The sequence below is a fragment of the Gaeumannomyces tritici genome (assembly GCF_000145635.1).
Source record: "Gaeumannomyces tritici R3-111a-1 unplaced genomic scaffold supercont2.6, whole genome shotgun sequence".
Classification (NCBI taxonomy): Eukaryota; Fungi; Ascomycota; class Sordariomycetes; order Magnaporthales; family Magnaporthaceae; genus Gaeumannomyces; species Gaeumannomyces tritici.
This window is the reverse complement of record NW_008804550.1, coordinates 991,389-1,007,859: the sequence shown is the minus strand read 5'-3', so window position 1 is coordinate 1,007,859 and position 16,471 is coordinate 991,389. Positions and strand designations below refer to the sequence as shown.

Sequence of the window (16,471 nt, the reverse complement as noted above, 5' to 3'; positions counted from 1 at the left end):
GTTCTCCTCCTCTCAGCGCTCGCTGCAGTACGAGTCACCCAAACAAGAGTTGATTTCGACGACGACCAGCTTCCTCAAAGTGTATTTTGTCTCGTCTTCCACTTCTTCCGCAATGCCACGGCCGGCCGGCCAAGATTGGCCCCGCATTACCTTCTTCTTTCCCGATGAGAGGAGAAGGTTCTTCTTTCCCGAAGAAAGGAAAAGGAATATGAGGCGGGAGCGAACGATAGGGAACAACAGAAACAAAATAATAAGAAAAAAAAACGGGGACCCGGGGGCTTCTTCGCCAGGCCAGCGGTCGGTACCTGCGTTTGCCAGCGACTAACAACGATGGCGATCGGCGCGTGTCCACCGTGTGGGAGTCATGCTCCCAGTCTCTCCCCTTCCCTTGACGGCTGCTGCCGTTGGTGCCAGAGGACGGACGGGTAGATCTCGACCAAGCTGGGCATCGGGGCAATGAGTCGGGTGCAGAAACAATTTGGCGAGTCTAGAAGAGCTCTGCTCCTTGGCCTTCCTGTGCGGCCAATACGTCACCGAGGCCATCTCCGTGTCGGCCTCCAGGGGTCCTCCCAGCGCGGCCAGTCGGTCTTCTCCTGCAGAGCGCTTGTGTTGCCGAAACTGAGGTCGGCTGACCTTGCTGTGTGCCAGACCTCAAGTCTCTGCGCGCTCGACTTCCTCCTCCTGCGGCTAAGTTTGAGCTCGCTGGGGGCGTTATTATTTCAATGGCTTTTGTTTTAGGTCTATCAAACTAAACTATTGATCTCGACGCTTGCACATATGTGCTGTGCGCGGGGCTGGGCTGGTGGGTACACGGTACAGTAGCTAGGTACCTAGTACCTATTCCCTGTCGAGGGGGCTAATCCTCTTTTATCTACCGGGCTCTCCCGCATGCTCATGTCGATAATGCAGAAACCAGTCTTGTGTCACATCGCCATCACATGCATTATCATCTCGCCATTATTCTTGGCCTCCGCCCAAGTGCAGTTCCATAATTTTTTCGTCGACCCCCCCTGACTGCCAGCCAGGCTCGGACTGAATCAGTCACCCAAGCCACCGCGTAGCGTCAACTTCAAGCTCTCGACCGGTTTGGGCAGCCGTCTGGTCCTTCGTGTGGGCGAGGTTGCACTGACCAGCTGCCATTGATGGTAACCTTTTGGTGCTCTGTCCATGACCCTTGGTCGCCCTCCACTCCACGACACAGGCCGCCTCCAGACCCAAGCGGTGGGGACGTGGGGACCTCCTCCCGGGTTTTGAAAGAGGAGCACTGTTGCTGTGGGCCCACTAGCTAGGGACATGAACATTTACCATTGAGGACCCCAATCGAGGACCCCAAGTGAATTCACGTTAGGGTCTGGTTCTTTGTGATGCTTTTTTATGCACAAACTCCACACGATGGATGGCAAGGGCGCACGGGCTGCCAATCGCATCCCCAGTGCTGTGGCAGGCGGCCTTCGGAGGACGCTTGGGCATCAATGTCACGCACGGTAGGAGCGAGGCGACCTCAAACGGCGCTGGATGGAACAGAAAGGAAAACTACCCGGTTGACGCTGAGCCCCGCAGTCCCGTGCAGTCTCCACCACCGAGAGAACCCTTCAGAACCATCTGGACGGGAAGGCGAACCACAAACAGCAGAAAGACGAAACCTCGCTGCGCTCAGCCCAACCTCGGCACCATCAGGTCATGCCAGCCAGGGATCAGAGCTGCGAGAGAAGAGCCTCGGCGGGTGGGGGGAGCGGTTTGTGCACCGACCACCAAGGCTGAGGACTGGGCCAACAAACCATCTCTCCCTTGCTCCCTCCCCCAGAAGGGCGGACAATAAAAGATGCATGGTAGGTTAACGTGAGCCCGTGCGGGCTTTGGGTCCTGCAGCTTGACGGCCCACGGCTGGCTTCTGGACTCCGTCTGGTCCCCGGAAAAAAGAGAAAAAAGAGTGAGCAGGAAACAAAACTACCGGAAGGATTCGCTGTTTATTCCTCGGATTTCATTTTCGTGCATCCAGTGTTTCCGAGCCAAGAATCGAATACGACCGCCAGCCTCCCTGCCTCAGACGCTCGGGAGGAACAAGAAACAACAATGGAACGCGCGAAGGGGGCGCGTATGTGTGTGCGTATGTGTGTGTGTGTGTATGTGCTCTCACCCTCTCACTCAGGGACGCGAGAGAACCAACTCCCACTCACCCTTGCTAGACCTCGGGCTTGGATGCTTCTCTGGATCATGCGCGGCATACCAACCGGCCTAAGCAAGAAAGCAACAAAAGACCAGGACGACGTCTTGGCCATCATGAAATATTCCCCGTGTCTGCCCACTCACACACCCACCCCCCTTGCATGTGTGATCGCCATGCCATTGGAATCACCCCCTTCAAAGCCCGGCAAAGGGGAGGGGTCTATCTCGAATGCAACCCCAGGGACCGGCCCTATTCGCTGCTCTCTTTCTTTGCCTGTCAACCTGCCCGGGTTCCCACACAACCTTCTTTTCCCTTGAAGTCGCCGATCTTCCCCTTGCCAGCCTGCCAAGGCGGATGGCGGGTGCGGGAGGAGAAAAAAAGAGGGAGGAAAAGAGAGAAGAAAGAGAAGGTAGAACAAGAAAAAAACGAGAAAAAAGAAAAAGAACCCCCCCGCGACGTTTGGTGGAAACGCGGCTGGAAGCTAAAGAACATTCAACAACCCGGGTTTTGACGATCCCACCTGCGCGCGGCTCGGGAAGTTCTCCGACCGACGGTGCCTTTTTCGTCTTCACGCCATTTTTCATGTACATCTCGCATTAGAGCAGGACGGACTGCGTCTCATCCCATCTTGCTGTGGCATGCCACGTAAATAGAGAACAGGGAAAAGCGCGGAGATCAGGCAGGTGTACACACAAAGCTCACATCACCGTACCGCGTGCATAGATGTCTCCTGCGAAGCCCGCGCCTCCCCTGTGTAGGTTTTGTTTCTGGCTGATGGAACAATATTGGACGCCTTCTTCCCGGCGAGTTTCCATTCTGATCTTCCGCTAGGCGCTCGAACTATCGAAACGGAGAGAGGGAGAGCCCACGGACGGGCAGAATACTTGAAGGGCATCAATCTAGGCTGTCGCCGGATCTGGCATCCGGTGAGCCATTTTGGTCCATATCGGGAGGCATCAGATCAAACGGAAACAAGGGGGGTTGCTGCGACCACTACCGCAAGAACTCGTTATTCTCGAAAATAGGACCACTGTTTTTTGGTGGGTTCAGCAGGGATTCAAAGGGCTAGGCATGTATCAAACCTACCTTTTCCGGTTATTTGGCCGTGCGATCTGTGTTTTCAACACTGAGTCTAACGGTTAGAGTCGAACGGGAGGAAACAGTGCGAGCCGAAAATTAGTGAGTTGGAGTTTTACAGGGTTGCCCTCTCACAGATCCGCCGCCCATTCCATATTGGGCTAGAATAAGCTGAACACCCCATAAAAACACTGGTCCGGCCTTTTTCGGAAGACGAAGAGGAATGGGGAAGGGGAAGAAATGTGTGGTGTCTGATGGCGGGAGAACTGTGGGGAAATGGAAATGTGGTTGATACCTAATCAAGACGGTGAGGCTTGCTTTTTCTCTGTCTTTCCTTGTCCGGATCCGCTGATCCCTGGCTTTCGACGATGGGGACATGGAAGCAAGGGGGAGCCCGGCTCACCGCAAGACACATTGGTGCGGTGGTGTCCTCGAAGGGCTGAATCGGACGCGGGAGGCCCTCCAGAAACGACGCCAGGGACGGACGGCGATCCGTCCATAGACAAGCGCAGAACAAGAGGGCAAGAGAGGGAGGCACGGAGGCATGGAGGGTTGGGCGAAAAACCAGCGAGACAAAGCAGCATGATAGGAACGGTTGGTTGAGACATCAGTGATCGGAACTTCAGAATATGCTCATTACATGGTCTAGGAATATTCATCAAGGGGGGCGAGCTTGCAAAAACACCCCTTCGTATCCGTCACGTCGTCAGCGTTCAGCATTAGATAGGTACAAAACAGAAAAAAGAAAAAAAACCACACTCGCGACAATGCCCCTCAAAACTCCTCGTCCTCATCCATACTCTCGTCCTCCCTCGCCGCCGCCGCCGCCCGCGCCTCGCCCAGCTCGCGGATCTTGTCGCTCAGGATGGCGAGCCCGTAGCGGCCCGCGACCTTGCAGGCGGCCTCGACCATGCGGCCGGACCGGTCGCGCATGAGGCCCACGATCTCGAGCGCCCGCATCCCGCGCTCCTCCCCTTCGCGACACTCGGCCGCCAGCAGCTGCAGCAGCACCTTGTCCAGCTCCACCTCGACGCGCGCCAGGCCCGCCGCCGCCGCGCGCCTGCCGTCCCTGGGCTCCGAGGAGGAAGAGGACGATGATGATGCTTCGGCGCGGCCCAGGAGCTGCGCTGCCCGGATCGTCTTGAGCATGAACTGCTGCTCGAGCCGCCTGGCCTCGACATCCTGACCCTCCTCTTCTTGGACGTCCTGGTCCTCGCCCTCTGGTCTTTTCTTCTTCTTGCCACCACCGCCCGGGGTCGAGGTCAGGGGCACCGAGAACTCAAACTCGGAGAGCAGCGGGCGGGGGAAGTAGGGGTACTGGTCGCCGCCTTTGAGGATGATGCAGTGAAACTTGTTGTCCGCCACGGCTATAGGGAAATACGTCTCCTGCTTCCGACCCGACGCTAGCCGGTCCATCAGCCGCGTGTCCAGGAGTGGCACCCAAGAGGCGCCGCTCGGCCGCCGCCAGTGGAGGAGTGTCAGGAGGGTTCCAGTGGAGTCGTATATGCAAGGGTCCTGTGTGTGTGGGTGGTTGGGGTCAGTCAGTTGGCATGTCCATAAATGATCCTTGGAGCCAAGAATCCGGCACTTACACCTTCGTCGGAGAAAAACACGCTCTTGAGCATGGCGCCTTCGGGCAGGGCGACGGTGTCCTCGCTCTGGCAGACGACATCGTTCTTGACGTCCTCGATGGAGTATAGCAGGCGCGCGGAGCCGTCCGGGCCGGCGGGCCCGTTGCCGACGGTGAGGACGTAGTCGCGCCAGCTGGCGCACGTCACCATGGGCGAGCTCTTGGGGCGGTAGACGCGGTAGGGGACGCCGAAGAGGGTATAGATGCGCACGTAGCCGGCCGTCGTCGTCACCGTGACGAACGAGTCGCTCAGCGACATGGCCAGCACCGCCTCGCCGGGGGGCAGCTGGGTGCGCCAGTCGGTCCGCTGGGTCCACGTCTCGTGCGGCCGGTAGAAGACGACGGCCGGCCTGCCCTCTTCGTCGCTGCTGCCGTCGGCCGCCTCGCGCGGCGGGCACGAGAAGAGCGCGCCCTTTTCGTTGAGGCAGGCCTTGTCGTAGAGGAACGTGTCGGTGAAGTGGAAGTCGCGGTGGAACTCGTGGTCGTAGAACTCGACCGTCACCGTGTGGTGCGAGTCCTGGTCGACCGTCCACACGAACCCGATGAGGTTGAGGCACAGGTACTTCCGGTTACCGCGCCAGGGCGTTGATCCGGGCTGGAAGGCTTCATGATACGAGAAGCGGACCATGTTGGACCGCTTGCTGACATGTTCTGCGTAGCCAGTGCCATCGTGCGGCCGTTTTCCATTGCTATTCAACGTGTACCCGGCACCATCGTCGTCCACGACAAAGTCGTCGTCCTCCCCAGGTATGCCTCCCCCAAACGAGTCCAGTGAGTCGGGCGATCCTTGCCTTGGGCGCTGTGGTATCGAAACCTCGTTCCGACCGCCGTCTAATTGCGCACGCCTCCCGTTGGCCGATATCTCGCTCAGCGGGTCATGGAAGAAGGGGGATGGCTGCATGGGCAGCTGCAGCAGCGGGGCGAACTGTGCGGTCATGAAGTCCGGGCAGATGAAGACCTCGCCGGCGAAGGTGGTGTAGGAGAGTATGTTTTTCGAAGGATGCCATGATATGTCGACGACCTTGGTGGCCTCGTGCCTCGCGACGATGGACTGGTCCTTGGTCTGCCACACCAGGAGCTTGCCGTCCTTGGCGGCGGTCGCGAGTAGGGCGCCGTTGGGCGACCAGGCGATGGCTGTAATGTCACCCTCATGACCGTTGGCGAACACACGCTGCTTCTCCCAGTCGTTCTTGGACACGACCTGGACGTCGCGGGTCGGGGTGGCGACGGCAAAGGCCCGGCCGTCAGGGTGCCATGCGGGCAGGGCCGAGGCCTCGGACTCGAGGTCGAGGGAGCCGATGACGCCGTCGACCTTGCGGATCAGCTCGGGCTGGTCCGAGGTCAGCGAGTAGACGTAGACGACGCCGTCGGTGCAGGCGAGGGCGAGCAGGGCGCCGCGGGGGTCGAAGGCGAGGTGCTTGGTCTGGCGATTGTGCTCGCGGGCCTGGCGCACGACCGAGGTGTCGGCGACGCTGACGATCTTGACGACGAGCTCGTCGCTGGCGACGGCGCACCACTTGCCGTCAGGGGACAGGGCCAGGTCGCGGATGGGGAGCGGGGTGCGCAGCAGGTACGACTCGAAGGCGTGCGTCTCGAGCGAGTAGCGGCTGACGGTGCCGTCCTCGGAGCCGACGACGAAGAAGCCGGCGGCGGCGGCGACGGCCACATTCTGCTCCGGGCACTCGTCAATATTCTTGGGCTCGCCGTCGGAGCCGGTCTGGTAGCAGCGGATGGTGTTGTTGGAGCCGACGGTGACGAGCTGCCTGCCGTCGGGCGAGTAGGCGCAGCGCGTGATTCCCTCGGTGTGCCCCTGGCGCGGGGAGAAGCGGGAGGGCGGCATTGTTGCGTGGGAGAGTCTCGTCGGTCGGCCCGCCTATGAGGAATCCAATCTCGTTGGCGGCGTTGTCGGCGACCTCAAGACGACGGTCAAAGACGATGGTCTAAAGCCCACGACGCGTCTGGAGCTTTTTACGCGTTGAGTGGTTTCCTGGCCATTAGCCAACCACCTCTCGCAGAAGGCCCCGTCTGGAGCCAGCGCCCCACACTTACGACATCGAGGGGTTCTTGGCCAGGCAGCACCCATTTCGAGACTCCTTTCTCAGACTCGAATTGGTAATGACAAAAGCTCTGGAGAATCTTTCACTGCGCTGCATACTTGCAGCGCTCTGCCGGTGACAAGATGTCCAAGTCTTCCGACCCCAGGAATTTCTTTGAATCAGAGCAAGTCCCTTGCATCACTCAAGGAACCCTTCTCCCTCATGACGTTTGCGCCAAGGGGCAACATGGGCTAGGCTGCATCAAAGTCGAAAAGGTGCTGTTTCTGACCAAAGTTTCTCGCTTACAGTGCCCAGCAGGCAACGAGGGAGAGACGGGATGCAAAGTCTAGCAATAAATATGGCAACCCTGTAGCTCTCAAGTCCAAGATATTGGCCGCTATCGCAGATCCGCGCTCGTCCTCTCCACCAGCCATATTTGTTGCCGAGTCGGCCGGCTCGGTGAGGCATGTCAAACTGGGCGTATGTACTCAACCCCGTATTTCTAAACGGCATACTTGGCGGCTCTAGAACCTAATACTCAAAGCGCAACCCAGGACGAACCTGACACAAAAACAGTGTACCGGGGCCCGTCCGCCCCCGTGACGTGCGTCGCCGTAGGCGGGGCAGGCGGCAGCACACTCTTCGCCGGCTCGTGGGACAAGAGCATCTGGTCCTGGGACCTCGCCACGGGCCAGCAGGGGCGCAGGTACACGGGCCACACCGATTTTGTCAAGACGGTCGTCTGCGTCAAACTTTCCTCTGGCAGCGGCAGCAGGGACATTCTCATCAGCGGCGGCGCCGACAAGCGCATCATCGTCTGGGACGTCGCCACGGGCAAGGAGCTGCACGTGCTGCAGGACCGCGTGACCAAGATGCTCGCGGTGCAGCACCTGGCTGTCGACCCGGCGCGCACCACGCCCGACGAGGTCCACCTCGCCAGCGCCTCGAGCGACCCGCACGTCCGCCGCTGGCGCGTGCGCGAGGCCTCATGGGAGCAGGTTGTGGACGAGGTGCCGGACCCGGCCGCGCCCGCCGGCTCCTCCGACGCGGTCACGGAGCGCCGGACGTTGCTAGAGCACGAGACGGGCGTGTACCGGCTCTCCTTTGCGCCCGGCGCCGACGACGGGGAGTCGCTCGACTTGTGGACCGCCAGCGGCGACGGCACGGCCAAGTGCCTGTCGCCGCAGCAGCGCGGCCTCGCCGTCGTCGACTCGTTTAATCATGGCGACCACGTCAGGGCGCTCGCCGTCGTCGGTAGCTGGGTCGTCACGGCCGGCCGCGACGAGGACCTAAAGTACTGGGACCGCGCCTCGGGCGAGCTGCACTGCGCCCTCGAGGGCCACTACGACGAGGTCACGGATCTGCTGGCCCTCGCCGACAGCCGCCTCTGCAGCGTCGGCATCGACGGCACCGTCAGGACCTGGCCCCTCCAGAGGGCGCAGCTGGACGCGCTCATCACGGAGCAGCGCGAGGCCGCTGAGGGGAAGGTCAAGGAGCCAGAGGCCGCCGCCGCACCCCAGGAGGGGTTGCTGTCGATTGAGGAGGAGGCCGAGCTCGCGGCCTTGATGGATGACGACTGAGGATTGGGCCGCCTAGGTTCCTAGCAACGAAACATGAATCCAGAGGGTGAGCACTTCAGCGAATCAACACCCTCTCTTGGCCATGGATGCTGTATGCCAAGACTCCCATGTGCTTGTTTGCGCATCATGATATGCGTATATCCGTCTTGGCCCTACCTGCGTTCACACACGATTGGTGATAATCCATTAGACTAGACTGGTCCTTCTTGTGGCGCTCGGAAGCTACATGCTTTACATACCCCAGGGTCTAATACAGGGACAAGCTTCTTATCTAGCCACGTGCGTGACACCGCCTTTGCTCTTCCATCGCGAGTGGTCACTCTTCTTCGGAGTTGCCGTAAGGCGGGCGTGGTACCCGCCGGCTAGCGTCCTCTAGAGTAGGTAGTTTGGAACTATGTTTGTCAGAAAGTTTGTTGTCTCCGATCGAAGCTCGGCAACGGGACCAAAGCGCATAGCTGCATGACTGTTTCTCGTATTGCGGCAAATCTGCAGGCAAATGCGGCTCCGATTCGTCGCTATGAAAGACACCATACCAATTAAGTTGAATTATTCAACATCTTGTTTCTCTTTTCCTCCGCGGCGTTGCAGCTACTCAGCATCCTGAAGGATACCACGTCTTCCTGCCGCTCAGCAGGTTTCATCCCACAAGCACTATTCTAGCCGTAGTTGTATTTTTACGGCAGTTAGGCCGCGGGAGAAAGAGGCAGGATGGTTTTCTTTGAATATATTGCACCCAGCACAGGCTGGTCAGGCGGCAGGAATAATTTCCCGGAGCTGCAGTCAGCCGCGCGCTAGGCTGGGCCCTGTTCCTGGCGGCGTCAGCTTGGAGTTCTCTTGCTCGCTGGCTGCACATAGGATGGGATGACCAACAGCAGCCGCTGTGGACGAGATGCGTTTGGTGTCACGTCCGGCCGTGTTCATGCATTCGGGACCAACGTCACGTCTGCAGCGATAGGCCGGCTGCTCGTTTTGCTCATGTTCCTTGGGCAACGGGTTCTTGTCAGAACGGCCAATCGCCAATTCCGTCGCGAAATGACAGGAGGCGGCCGAAGCAGCCATCCGAAAGGCAAAACAGGACGCCTTCAGTTCGGCTGGGGCGCAGCCGCGGGAACCGCGGTGGCAGGAGATTGCAAACAACGCATGCAGGCAACGGCAGAGACATGCTGTGAGGAAATGGGCAGCCGCGCAAGGGTATGTAGATATGATTGGCCAGGGCTGGGAGCATCACTCCGTATCGCTTGATCGTGTACCTGTCATACAAGTGGACATGCCTCTAGGCCTGCCCGCCCTTGATATTAGGGCTTATCCGGGAGACGGGAACCCGACCGGGTTCGCTCCCTTCCTCCCCAGTGGTTAAGGCCCTTGGCGGGGAGAAAGAGGGTTGCACAGTAAAGCTGCGATGGGAGTGGGATTGAGGCTGTAGGCAAGGTGGAGCCTCTTCCCCGGGCTTATACGTAGTGCGAGTGATGGCCATGTTTCTCGATATCACACTGATGATCCTTGATCCTGGCGGCGGTCGCCCAGAGGTGCACAGTTATTGGTTGGGGATTGATCGAGATGGATGCGATTCAGGAAGGGGGGAATGGTTGGAGCTGACCCTCGCACAATGTACTATACATACCTAGAGGTAGGTACTAGATGCCTACCTATGCAGATATATGTACTTATGCACTGGTGATGCATCCATCCTGGGCGTTATCAGTTACGGCCAACATGGAATAGCAGAAGAAAAAAGCAAAGATAAATTCTATGGTATCGCCTGGCTGCAAGGAACTTGCGCTAGCAGAAGCGAGGCCGGGGGAAGGGAGATGAAGAGATGGGGACGCTGATCGGCCGACTGCGCACGTCCTTTTGAATGTTTGCCCAGACTGGAGGATTCGTCTGGGCCTCAGTGTTGGACGCATTGACCTTGACTGTTTGGCTGCCCATGATGCCATCGCCCAACGCTGTGATGGAAGGGATCGAAAACATGGATCCTTCTGGAGGCACGAGGACACTATGTGACGGCCTGGCCGAGAGAAACGGCCGTCCGTCTAGGTGGTTGCGTCGAGGAGCGGCCGCTGGTCAAGCGCTGAAACCTAGCCAGAGACTGGGGACGTCCGGGCTCGGCTCAGGAAGCTTTAACGCGCATGCCTGGTATTGGATCTGCCCCTGGGATGCTGGTTGTTGTTGGGAGTAATATCGACCAGTATTAATGAGCTGAAAAGGCAATTTGTTTCAAGTGTCCTGCCTTGGGGTTGGGATAGCAGCCGCTGGTATGTTGATCGCCGTGGGAGCTGAATTGGCCTGTCTTTCGGACACTTGCACAGGGGATTGGATCGGATGGGGCAAGTGGAGACGGGCCGTCTGCTGGCCTGCCCTGTCCGCTGGCAAACCTTAGTTGGCGGACGCGGACCCCCCTGCTGGCCTGAACTCTGCCATCACCAGTGATGGAATTCGACCACGACCACGGCCAACAATTCTCAGAACTTGGAGAGAGCACAAGCAACTCTCCAGCCGCGCATGCCACGCTGCCCTGCCAAGCTCTCAGATCCATACCCGATAGGTCTGCTGCAAAGGAGAAAGCCGAAGATGCAGCTAGCGGGTCGATTACTTCTTCCCTACTCCGCACTTCCTGCGTCACTTCGTCTTCGTAATCGGAGTCGACGGCCCAAACAACAAGTTGGCAGCCTCCATTTCGGCCTCGCCCGAAAACGTGGTGGTAGTCCCATCGAGCCAGCCATGCCCACCTGCTGAAAATTTCCGGACGCCCATATTCGGATCACCAACAGGGGACCAGGGAGGACGGCGCGCATACCAGTGGTACCATGCCACCACTACCGGCCCAGCCACGCCCGAATAAAAAAAAACGAGACACTTTTTCAATATTTGCCCTAGTGCATACTACTACCAACTGAAAAAGTGTCCCGTTTTTTTTTTTTTGATCCGGGCGTGCCAGCCCAGCACTTTACGCGCCGGGGGCACTTGACTGCGAGCCCTCATCTGCATTTACAGCCACGCCCAATCAGGTCTATTCTGTCTTTTCCTTTTCTGTCGACTAGTCTCTCTCGGCGCCGGCGCGGCCCCTGGTCTAGCCCGGCTCTAGTCTGAGCCCGGAGGTACCACGCCGGCTCGTCGCTTCGAGTCCCGAGGTGGCGACTGCTGGGGCCAAGGACGGGCCTGAACGTGAAATTTCCTCTTTTCTCTCTAGTCTCTGTTGCTTTCTAGTGTCGGTCTGGCTCCTCGTGCCCAGGACCAGGTGCCTTGCCTCCATGCTCCATGCCCCGCTAGTCCGAACGCTGTTGTCAAACTCGAGCGAGGTTCCAGGGAGGGGCTACCGCGGCCCTGCCGAGCCAGACGCCAGGGACGGGCAAACATCCCACATGCGCTACGTTCGTGGAGCGGCTTCGCCCGTCCCCCCCACAGCCGCTTCACGCCCGAGGGGGTTTTCCTTTTTCCCTTCCAATTTTTTGTTGCTCGTTGCTTCTTTTGATCCGCCTTGTCCTCCTCCGTGCTTCCCGCCACACCGATCCGCAACATCGATCGTCTCCAGGCCCTAGTCTGCCGTCGTGATTTTCTCCTCGCGAGTCTTGGTTCCGCACATGCCGCGTGTCCCTCTTTCCAGAAACGCCACCGCAAGTAGCCGAGTCTTGGTCCTTTGGTACTGACCGTCGTGATCACTGCCACCTCTCGTGGCCATCCTGCCACGAGACTCGAGTGCTCGTGGGCCATATACAGCGTTTATTGCCCGCGTATCCTGTTTCCTTCTGCGGGCCAGCCGCCATCGAGTCCACGGCCTTCCCGCGGCATCATGATGGATTACCATGGCGGTATAGTGGCATTCGAAGGCTCGCCCGAGATCGTGTCGACCCAGCTGCGTCTCCTCCCCATCTCGACCCAGATACTGGTCCTCCCGAGTGTCCAGAACTACATGCCCGAGAACCCCACCGGTACACCTTTCGATACCCCCTCTTTTGTCCTTGCCGTTCACGAGGCCTCGGTGACGAGGCGGAAGTTGGCGACGGACTTCCTTAGGGACTCGAGTCCAACAAGAAAGAAGCTCGTTTTCCTCAACGGTGGTGCTGCCAACGCCCACGCCTTTGTCGTCACCACCATCATCCAGCGAAAGCGCTTAGATAGCCACGCAGAGGCCGAGGCTATTTTTGGGGAGCTCATCAAGTATGGCGTGCGGGCGCTCTCCCACCACCGGACCGAGGCCGCTGAGCATAATGAAGGTGCAGATAGTTCGGGTGACGCTGCCCGTGAATCCAAGGTAGGTGGATGGTTGTGTGGGATGAGCTGGCAGGAGCCTGGACGATGCGAGCGGCGCTTGGAAACAAAGTATGTGCTTGGGTTCTAATGCGAATTCAAGATACGGATACGGAGTAAAAGCCAGCCGGCTCCCGCGCATAGGTTCATGACGGAATCCCCCGAGCCAATGCCTGCTTTTCGACGTGGCAAAATGCGACAAAGAGAGAGCGACGGGCCCCCGTTGCGTTCTGAGAAATCAAAGCCCTCCAGGCCACGCTCCAGATCGCCCTCGAACCCGGTCATTGAGCAGGCGGCGATACTCAACCTGGCCCCCCTCGCCTTCCAAAAGCCCCCTAGAAGGGCTCGATCATTAGAGCGGCCAGCGGTCCCACGGCCAGTATCGCTCAGACGGACCGCCTCGGTTGGACCCCACAGGAGAAGAAATGGGCTGGCGAACGAGGATGGCCGACGCCCGTCATGGCTCACAGCCAACGCCCCTCGTGCACCTGCCGCTGTCAGGACCAGAGCTTCGGCAGTGGATCTGCGGAATTCGGTTGTTTGCAAACCAAGCGAAACGATCATCTCCCGTTCCTCTTCGCTGAGGAAACGAAGAGCAAGGTCTAGGGCACGAGGCGCTGGCACAGAGGCAGATACTGAGCCTGTCCCGAGAGTCCCCGCGCTCGATCTCTCTCGTTTTGGCCCGTCGGAGCCTGTGTTGCCTTTGTTTGAAGATCTGGTCATTCACTTCACCAACGGCACACGGCATGTGGTGTTGGAGGCCATGTTGCGGAAGTTCCAGGCCTGTGTCAATGCGACGCCATCCGCGGCCGTTCTGCCGGCCTCTGACGATAGCGGCTCCGAGGCGACAGAGTTTCCAGAAACGCCGACCACGCCAGCGTCCAGTGCGAGCATGACTGCTTCTAAGCAGCTGTCCCAACCAGTACCGCAGGCAGGCGATAACGAGTACGATCCATTCAGGCCGCAGAGCTTGCAGCTTGGTCCGCCGAGTGACATGTTCGGCACCATGCACGTGGGAGCCCTGGGCCCGCCGACCCCTGCGCAAACGCCGCCTCCTTCAAGCGCTGACGTCAAGCCCAAGTTTCGCGAGCTGCCCATCACGGGTATGAAGGCTGCCGTCGATGTGCAGGATGCGCTCCGCTCTGTGCTGGATACCTACTTTCCTTCCAACGAGCGGGGCTACAGCCTGAGCCGCTTCCCCTTCCTCCCCGAGAGCGAGGAGCTGTGGCGGCCAGTCTTTGGCGCCGCCGAGAACAGTGGCACTCAGCTACACAAGCGGAAGCTCAACCTCATTGTCGCCCTCGGGGCTCAAAACGATGTATCAAGACCCTTCTTGGCCGCGGTGACGACTCAGGTCGAGAACATCGGCAACAAGACAGTCAAGGGTTGCGCCACAAGGACAGGACGTATTGATCTGAGGTATGAGATGCACTTGTTTTTGAGATTTGCTATTTTTTATATATAGGCGTGCACCAAGCCTTCAGATCCTTCAGGTATGCTAATGCGGTGCCCTCCTCCTCTGCTCCAGATACCTCATTGCCAACGCGATGCAGACGTTCCTTGTAGCGCATCCAAACAGCAACGTGTTTGCGAACCCCATCCACATCGCGACGCTGCTCATCCCACAGCTGGAGATGTACCTGGCTGCCCACACCGACGTCCACTTCGTCCTTATCGAATATCCCGCCGAGCACCTGGCCACTGTGCTCGCGCTGCAGAGGCTTGCGGGGCCCGACGTGGTCAAGGTCGCGGGTGTTGTGACCAGCCTGACCGACGGCAAGTCGCCGACGGAGCCCTCCTCACCTGCCACCACGGCGCACCATCAAAACCACCCCCCTGTATCCCTGACCAACTCCAAGCTGAGCCACTCGAGGACGGCATCCCTTAAAGCGACGCAGTCGCCCGCGAGCGTGGCCGAGCGGCTCAAGTTCTCGCAGGCAAACTTCTCGCTGGTCGCAGGCGCCACCGACGCCGAGATCGCCACCTTCATCACCGCCATCTGGAAGGCCCTCATTGACACGTCGCCGCTGTACATCCCAGAGCAACTCTCGTCTCCGCCGCGCATCAACAGCACCTGGACTACCGGTGGCGGTGCCCCCGCGTACAACATCGGCTCGTCCCCGCTCGGCCACCTGGGCGGCCCAAGCGGCCTGCCGTCGCCGCCGCCCTTGCCGGACGTGGCGCCGACCGCGTCCCGCAGCGGCGGCCGCACCAACGGCGGCGGTGGCGGCCACCACGCGAGGTCCACCTCCCCCGCCCCCTCGACCCGCTCCCGCGTCTCGCTCGGCTCGACGCGCACCACCAGGACCATCCGGAGCATCACTGGACCGGCAAAGCGCCGGCTCAGGGGCGCCCTGGCCCACGTCATGCCGTCGCGGCCCGGCACCTCGGCCACGACCGAGACGTCCCTGTTCGACTACGACCCCTCGGCCGACAGCGACTACGACCCGGAGGAGACGCGGCTTATGCCGCTTTTTGGGCAGCGCGGGAGGCCCCCCCGCAAGGGAAACAGCCACAAGGCGCTCAAGTGGCTCGGGCTTGCATAGCGCGGGCTGCTGTGGGCGTGGTGTTTGATATTTTCTTTCTTGTCTCCACTTTAAACATTTTGGTGTTTCTTTTGCTCTAGATTAATTTGGCTGTTCCTTATCTCAGGGTTTTTTTTTAAAAAAAATATATATATATATATATATATAAAATAAAGTCGCCGTCTTTTTAGATGTTCACGCAGAACACCAGGAACACCGTCACTTGCCGATGGTCTTGGTGGGTATATCTTTGAGTCGTTCTAGCTCAGTTTTCTACTTCTGTTGCTGACTGTTTCTGATATATTATACCATCATGTACTGCTTTTCTTTGTCGCTTACATGCTCTTCCGTTGGTAATAGTTTCGACTTCACTTGGCCCATATCCGGGGAGAATAAAATACAATGGCATTTTGTGAAAATGCAGCCTAAGTCCATGTCTGTCGACATAACAGTAGCTCAAGCGGCCTACCACACCAAGCATCTTGCTTATGTGCCGCGCATATATGCGGGTGTTTCTGTTGCTCGTGGCCGCCGTGATGCTCTCTCCCCATAGGCAGTGTTCACGTCTCTCATTGCATCCCACATGGCAGGTCTCGGACGACTCGCGTCAGCGACACAGGAATTTGAGCGGGCCAGAGACGTCTCGTACCGGCGAGGGCGCTGAACCTCCCAAGTCCCACGGGCTCGAACCCCGTCAGATCTACCAAGACTTGGGGGCAGGGCTGGGCTCCGTCCAACGAGTGTTTGCCGCCAACCTTTCCTTGACCTACTAGGACAGCACAGCAGGGGATTCTTGGTCCTTTTCGCGCTCACGTTTGTCTTGCCGTCCTTGTGCCTGCTGTCGTACGCTCGCCCATATCTACATCCTCACGACCTCGGCAATACCGAAACTGGTACCTATTCAACTGTCCCGGGTTGAGGTAGACCTTCAAAGGTAAGGAGGTTGATAATAGTCGCAGGGGCACATGCTTCTAAAATAAATAAAAAAGAAGAAAAAAGAAAAAAAAGAAAAAAAAAAAAGAAGAAGACTGCAACAAAATCAGAGGGAATTCACACACCAAGAATACCTGAGAGACTCACGAGATCTAGAATCCTTTCGTGCTCGAGTCTCACTTTTGCGTGTAAATAGCTCTCACCTTCCGTCATTGTCCACTGTCCCTCCCTGACGGCGCAAGGCTACTTCACGATATTGGAGATAAGAGCCGGAT

At 58.7% G+C, this 16,471-nt stretch overlaps 5 protein-coding genes across 5 annotated transcripts; 2 read left to right on the top strand and 3 right to left on the bottom strand.

Moving 5' to 3' along the window:
• Positions 1-3,858: 3,858 nt before the first annotated feature.
• GGTG_10718 (minichromosome loss protein 1) lies at positions 3,859-6,890 on the bottom strand. The gene is made up of 2 exons (XM_009228594.1): positions 4,837-6,890; positions 3,859-4,759 (listed from the first exon to the last, which is right to left on the bottom strand). The coding sequence occupies exons 1-2, from the start codon at positions 6,712-6,714 to the stop codon at positions 4,019-4,021; spliced, it is 2,619 nt and encodes an 872-aa protein (XP_009226858.1). The 5' UTR covers positions 6,715-6,890; the 3' UTR covers positions 3,859-4,018.
• A 49-nt stretch (positions 6,891-6,939) lies between these two features.
• On the top strand, positions 6,940-8,801 carry GGTG_10717 (WD repeat-containing protein). Its single transcript, XM_009228593.1, has 3 exons — positions 6,940-7,094; positions 7,219-7,390; positions 7,465-8,801. The coding sequence occupies exons 1-3, from the start codon at positions 7,054-7,056 to the stop codon at positions 8,488-8,490; spliced, it is 1,239 nt and encodes a 412-aa protein (XP_009226857.1). The 5' UTR covers positions 6,940-7,053; the 3' UTR covers positions 8,491-8,801.
• Positions 8,802-9,131: 330 nt separating this feature from the next.
• GGTG_10716 (hypothetical protein) lies at positions 9,132-9,549 on the bottom strand (the record flags this gene model as incomplete). The annotated part of the gene is made up of 2 exons (XM_009228592.1): positions 9,132-9,293; positions 9,361-9,549. The coding sequence occupies 2 exons, from the start codon at positions 9,547-9,549 to the stop codon at positions 9,282-9,284; spliced, it is 201 nt and encodes a 66-aa protein (XP_009226856.1). The 3' UTR covers positions 9,132-9,281.
• A 2,192-nt stretch (positions 9,550-11,741) lies between these two features.
• On the top strand, positions 11,742-15,392 carry GGTG_10715 (hypothetical protein; the record flags this gene model as incomplete). Its single annotated transcript, XM_009228591.1, has 4 exons — positions 11,742-11,861; positions 12,113-12,742; positions 12,842-14,157; positions 14,267-15,392. 4 exons carry the CDS (start codon positions 11,742-11,744, stop codon positions 15,282-15,284), a joined length of 3,084 nt encoding a protein of 1,027 aa, XP_009226855.1. The 3' UTR covers positions 15,285-15,392.
• On the bottom strand, positions 15,387-16,409 carry GGTG_10714 (hypothetical protein; the record flags this gene model as incomplete). Its single annotated transcript, XM_009228590.1, has 5 exons — positions 15,387-15,446; positions 15,603-15,700; positions 15,913-16,029; positions 16,111-16,234; positions 16,344-16,409. The coding sequence occupies 5 exons, from the start codon at positions 16,407-16,409 to the stop codon at positions 15,387-15,389; spliced, it is 465 nt and encodes a 154-aa protein (XP_009226854.1).
• Between the last annotated feature and the right edge of the window lie 62 nt (positions 16,410-16,471).

Coding starts and splice junctions, on each gene's coding strand:
- GGTG_10718 (XM_009228594.1), bottom strand. CDS start 6,714: ATGCCGCCCTCCCGCTTCTCCCCGCGCCAGGGGCACACCGAGGGAATC. Junction 4,760..4,836: donor TGTTTTTCTCCGACGAAGGT/GTAAGTGCCGGA, acceptor CCACACACACAG/GACCCTTGCATATACGACTC.
- GGTG_10717 (XM_009228593.1), top strand. CDS start 7,054: ATGTCCAAGTCTTCCGACCCCAGGAATTTCTTTGAATCAGA. Junction 7,095..7,218: donor AGGAATTTCTTTGAATCAGA/GCAAGTCCCTTG, acceptor TCTCGCTTACAG/TGCCCAGCAGGCAACGAGGG. Junction 7,391..7,464: donor TGAGGCATGTCAAACTGGGC/GTATGTACTCAA, acceptor AGCGCAACCCAG/GACGAACCTGACACAAAAAC.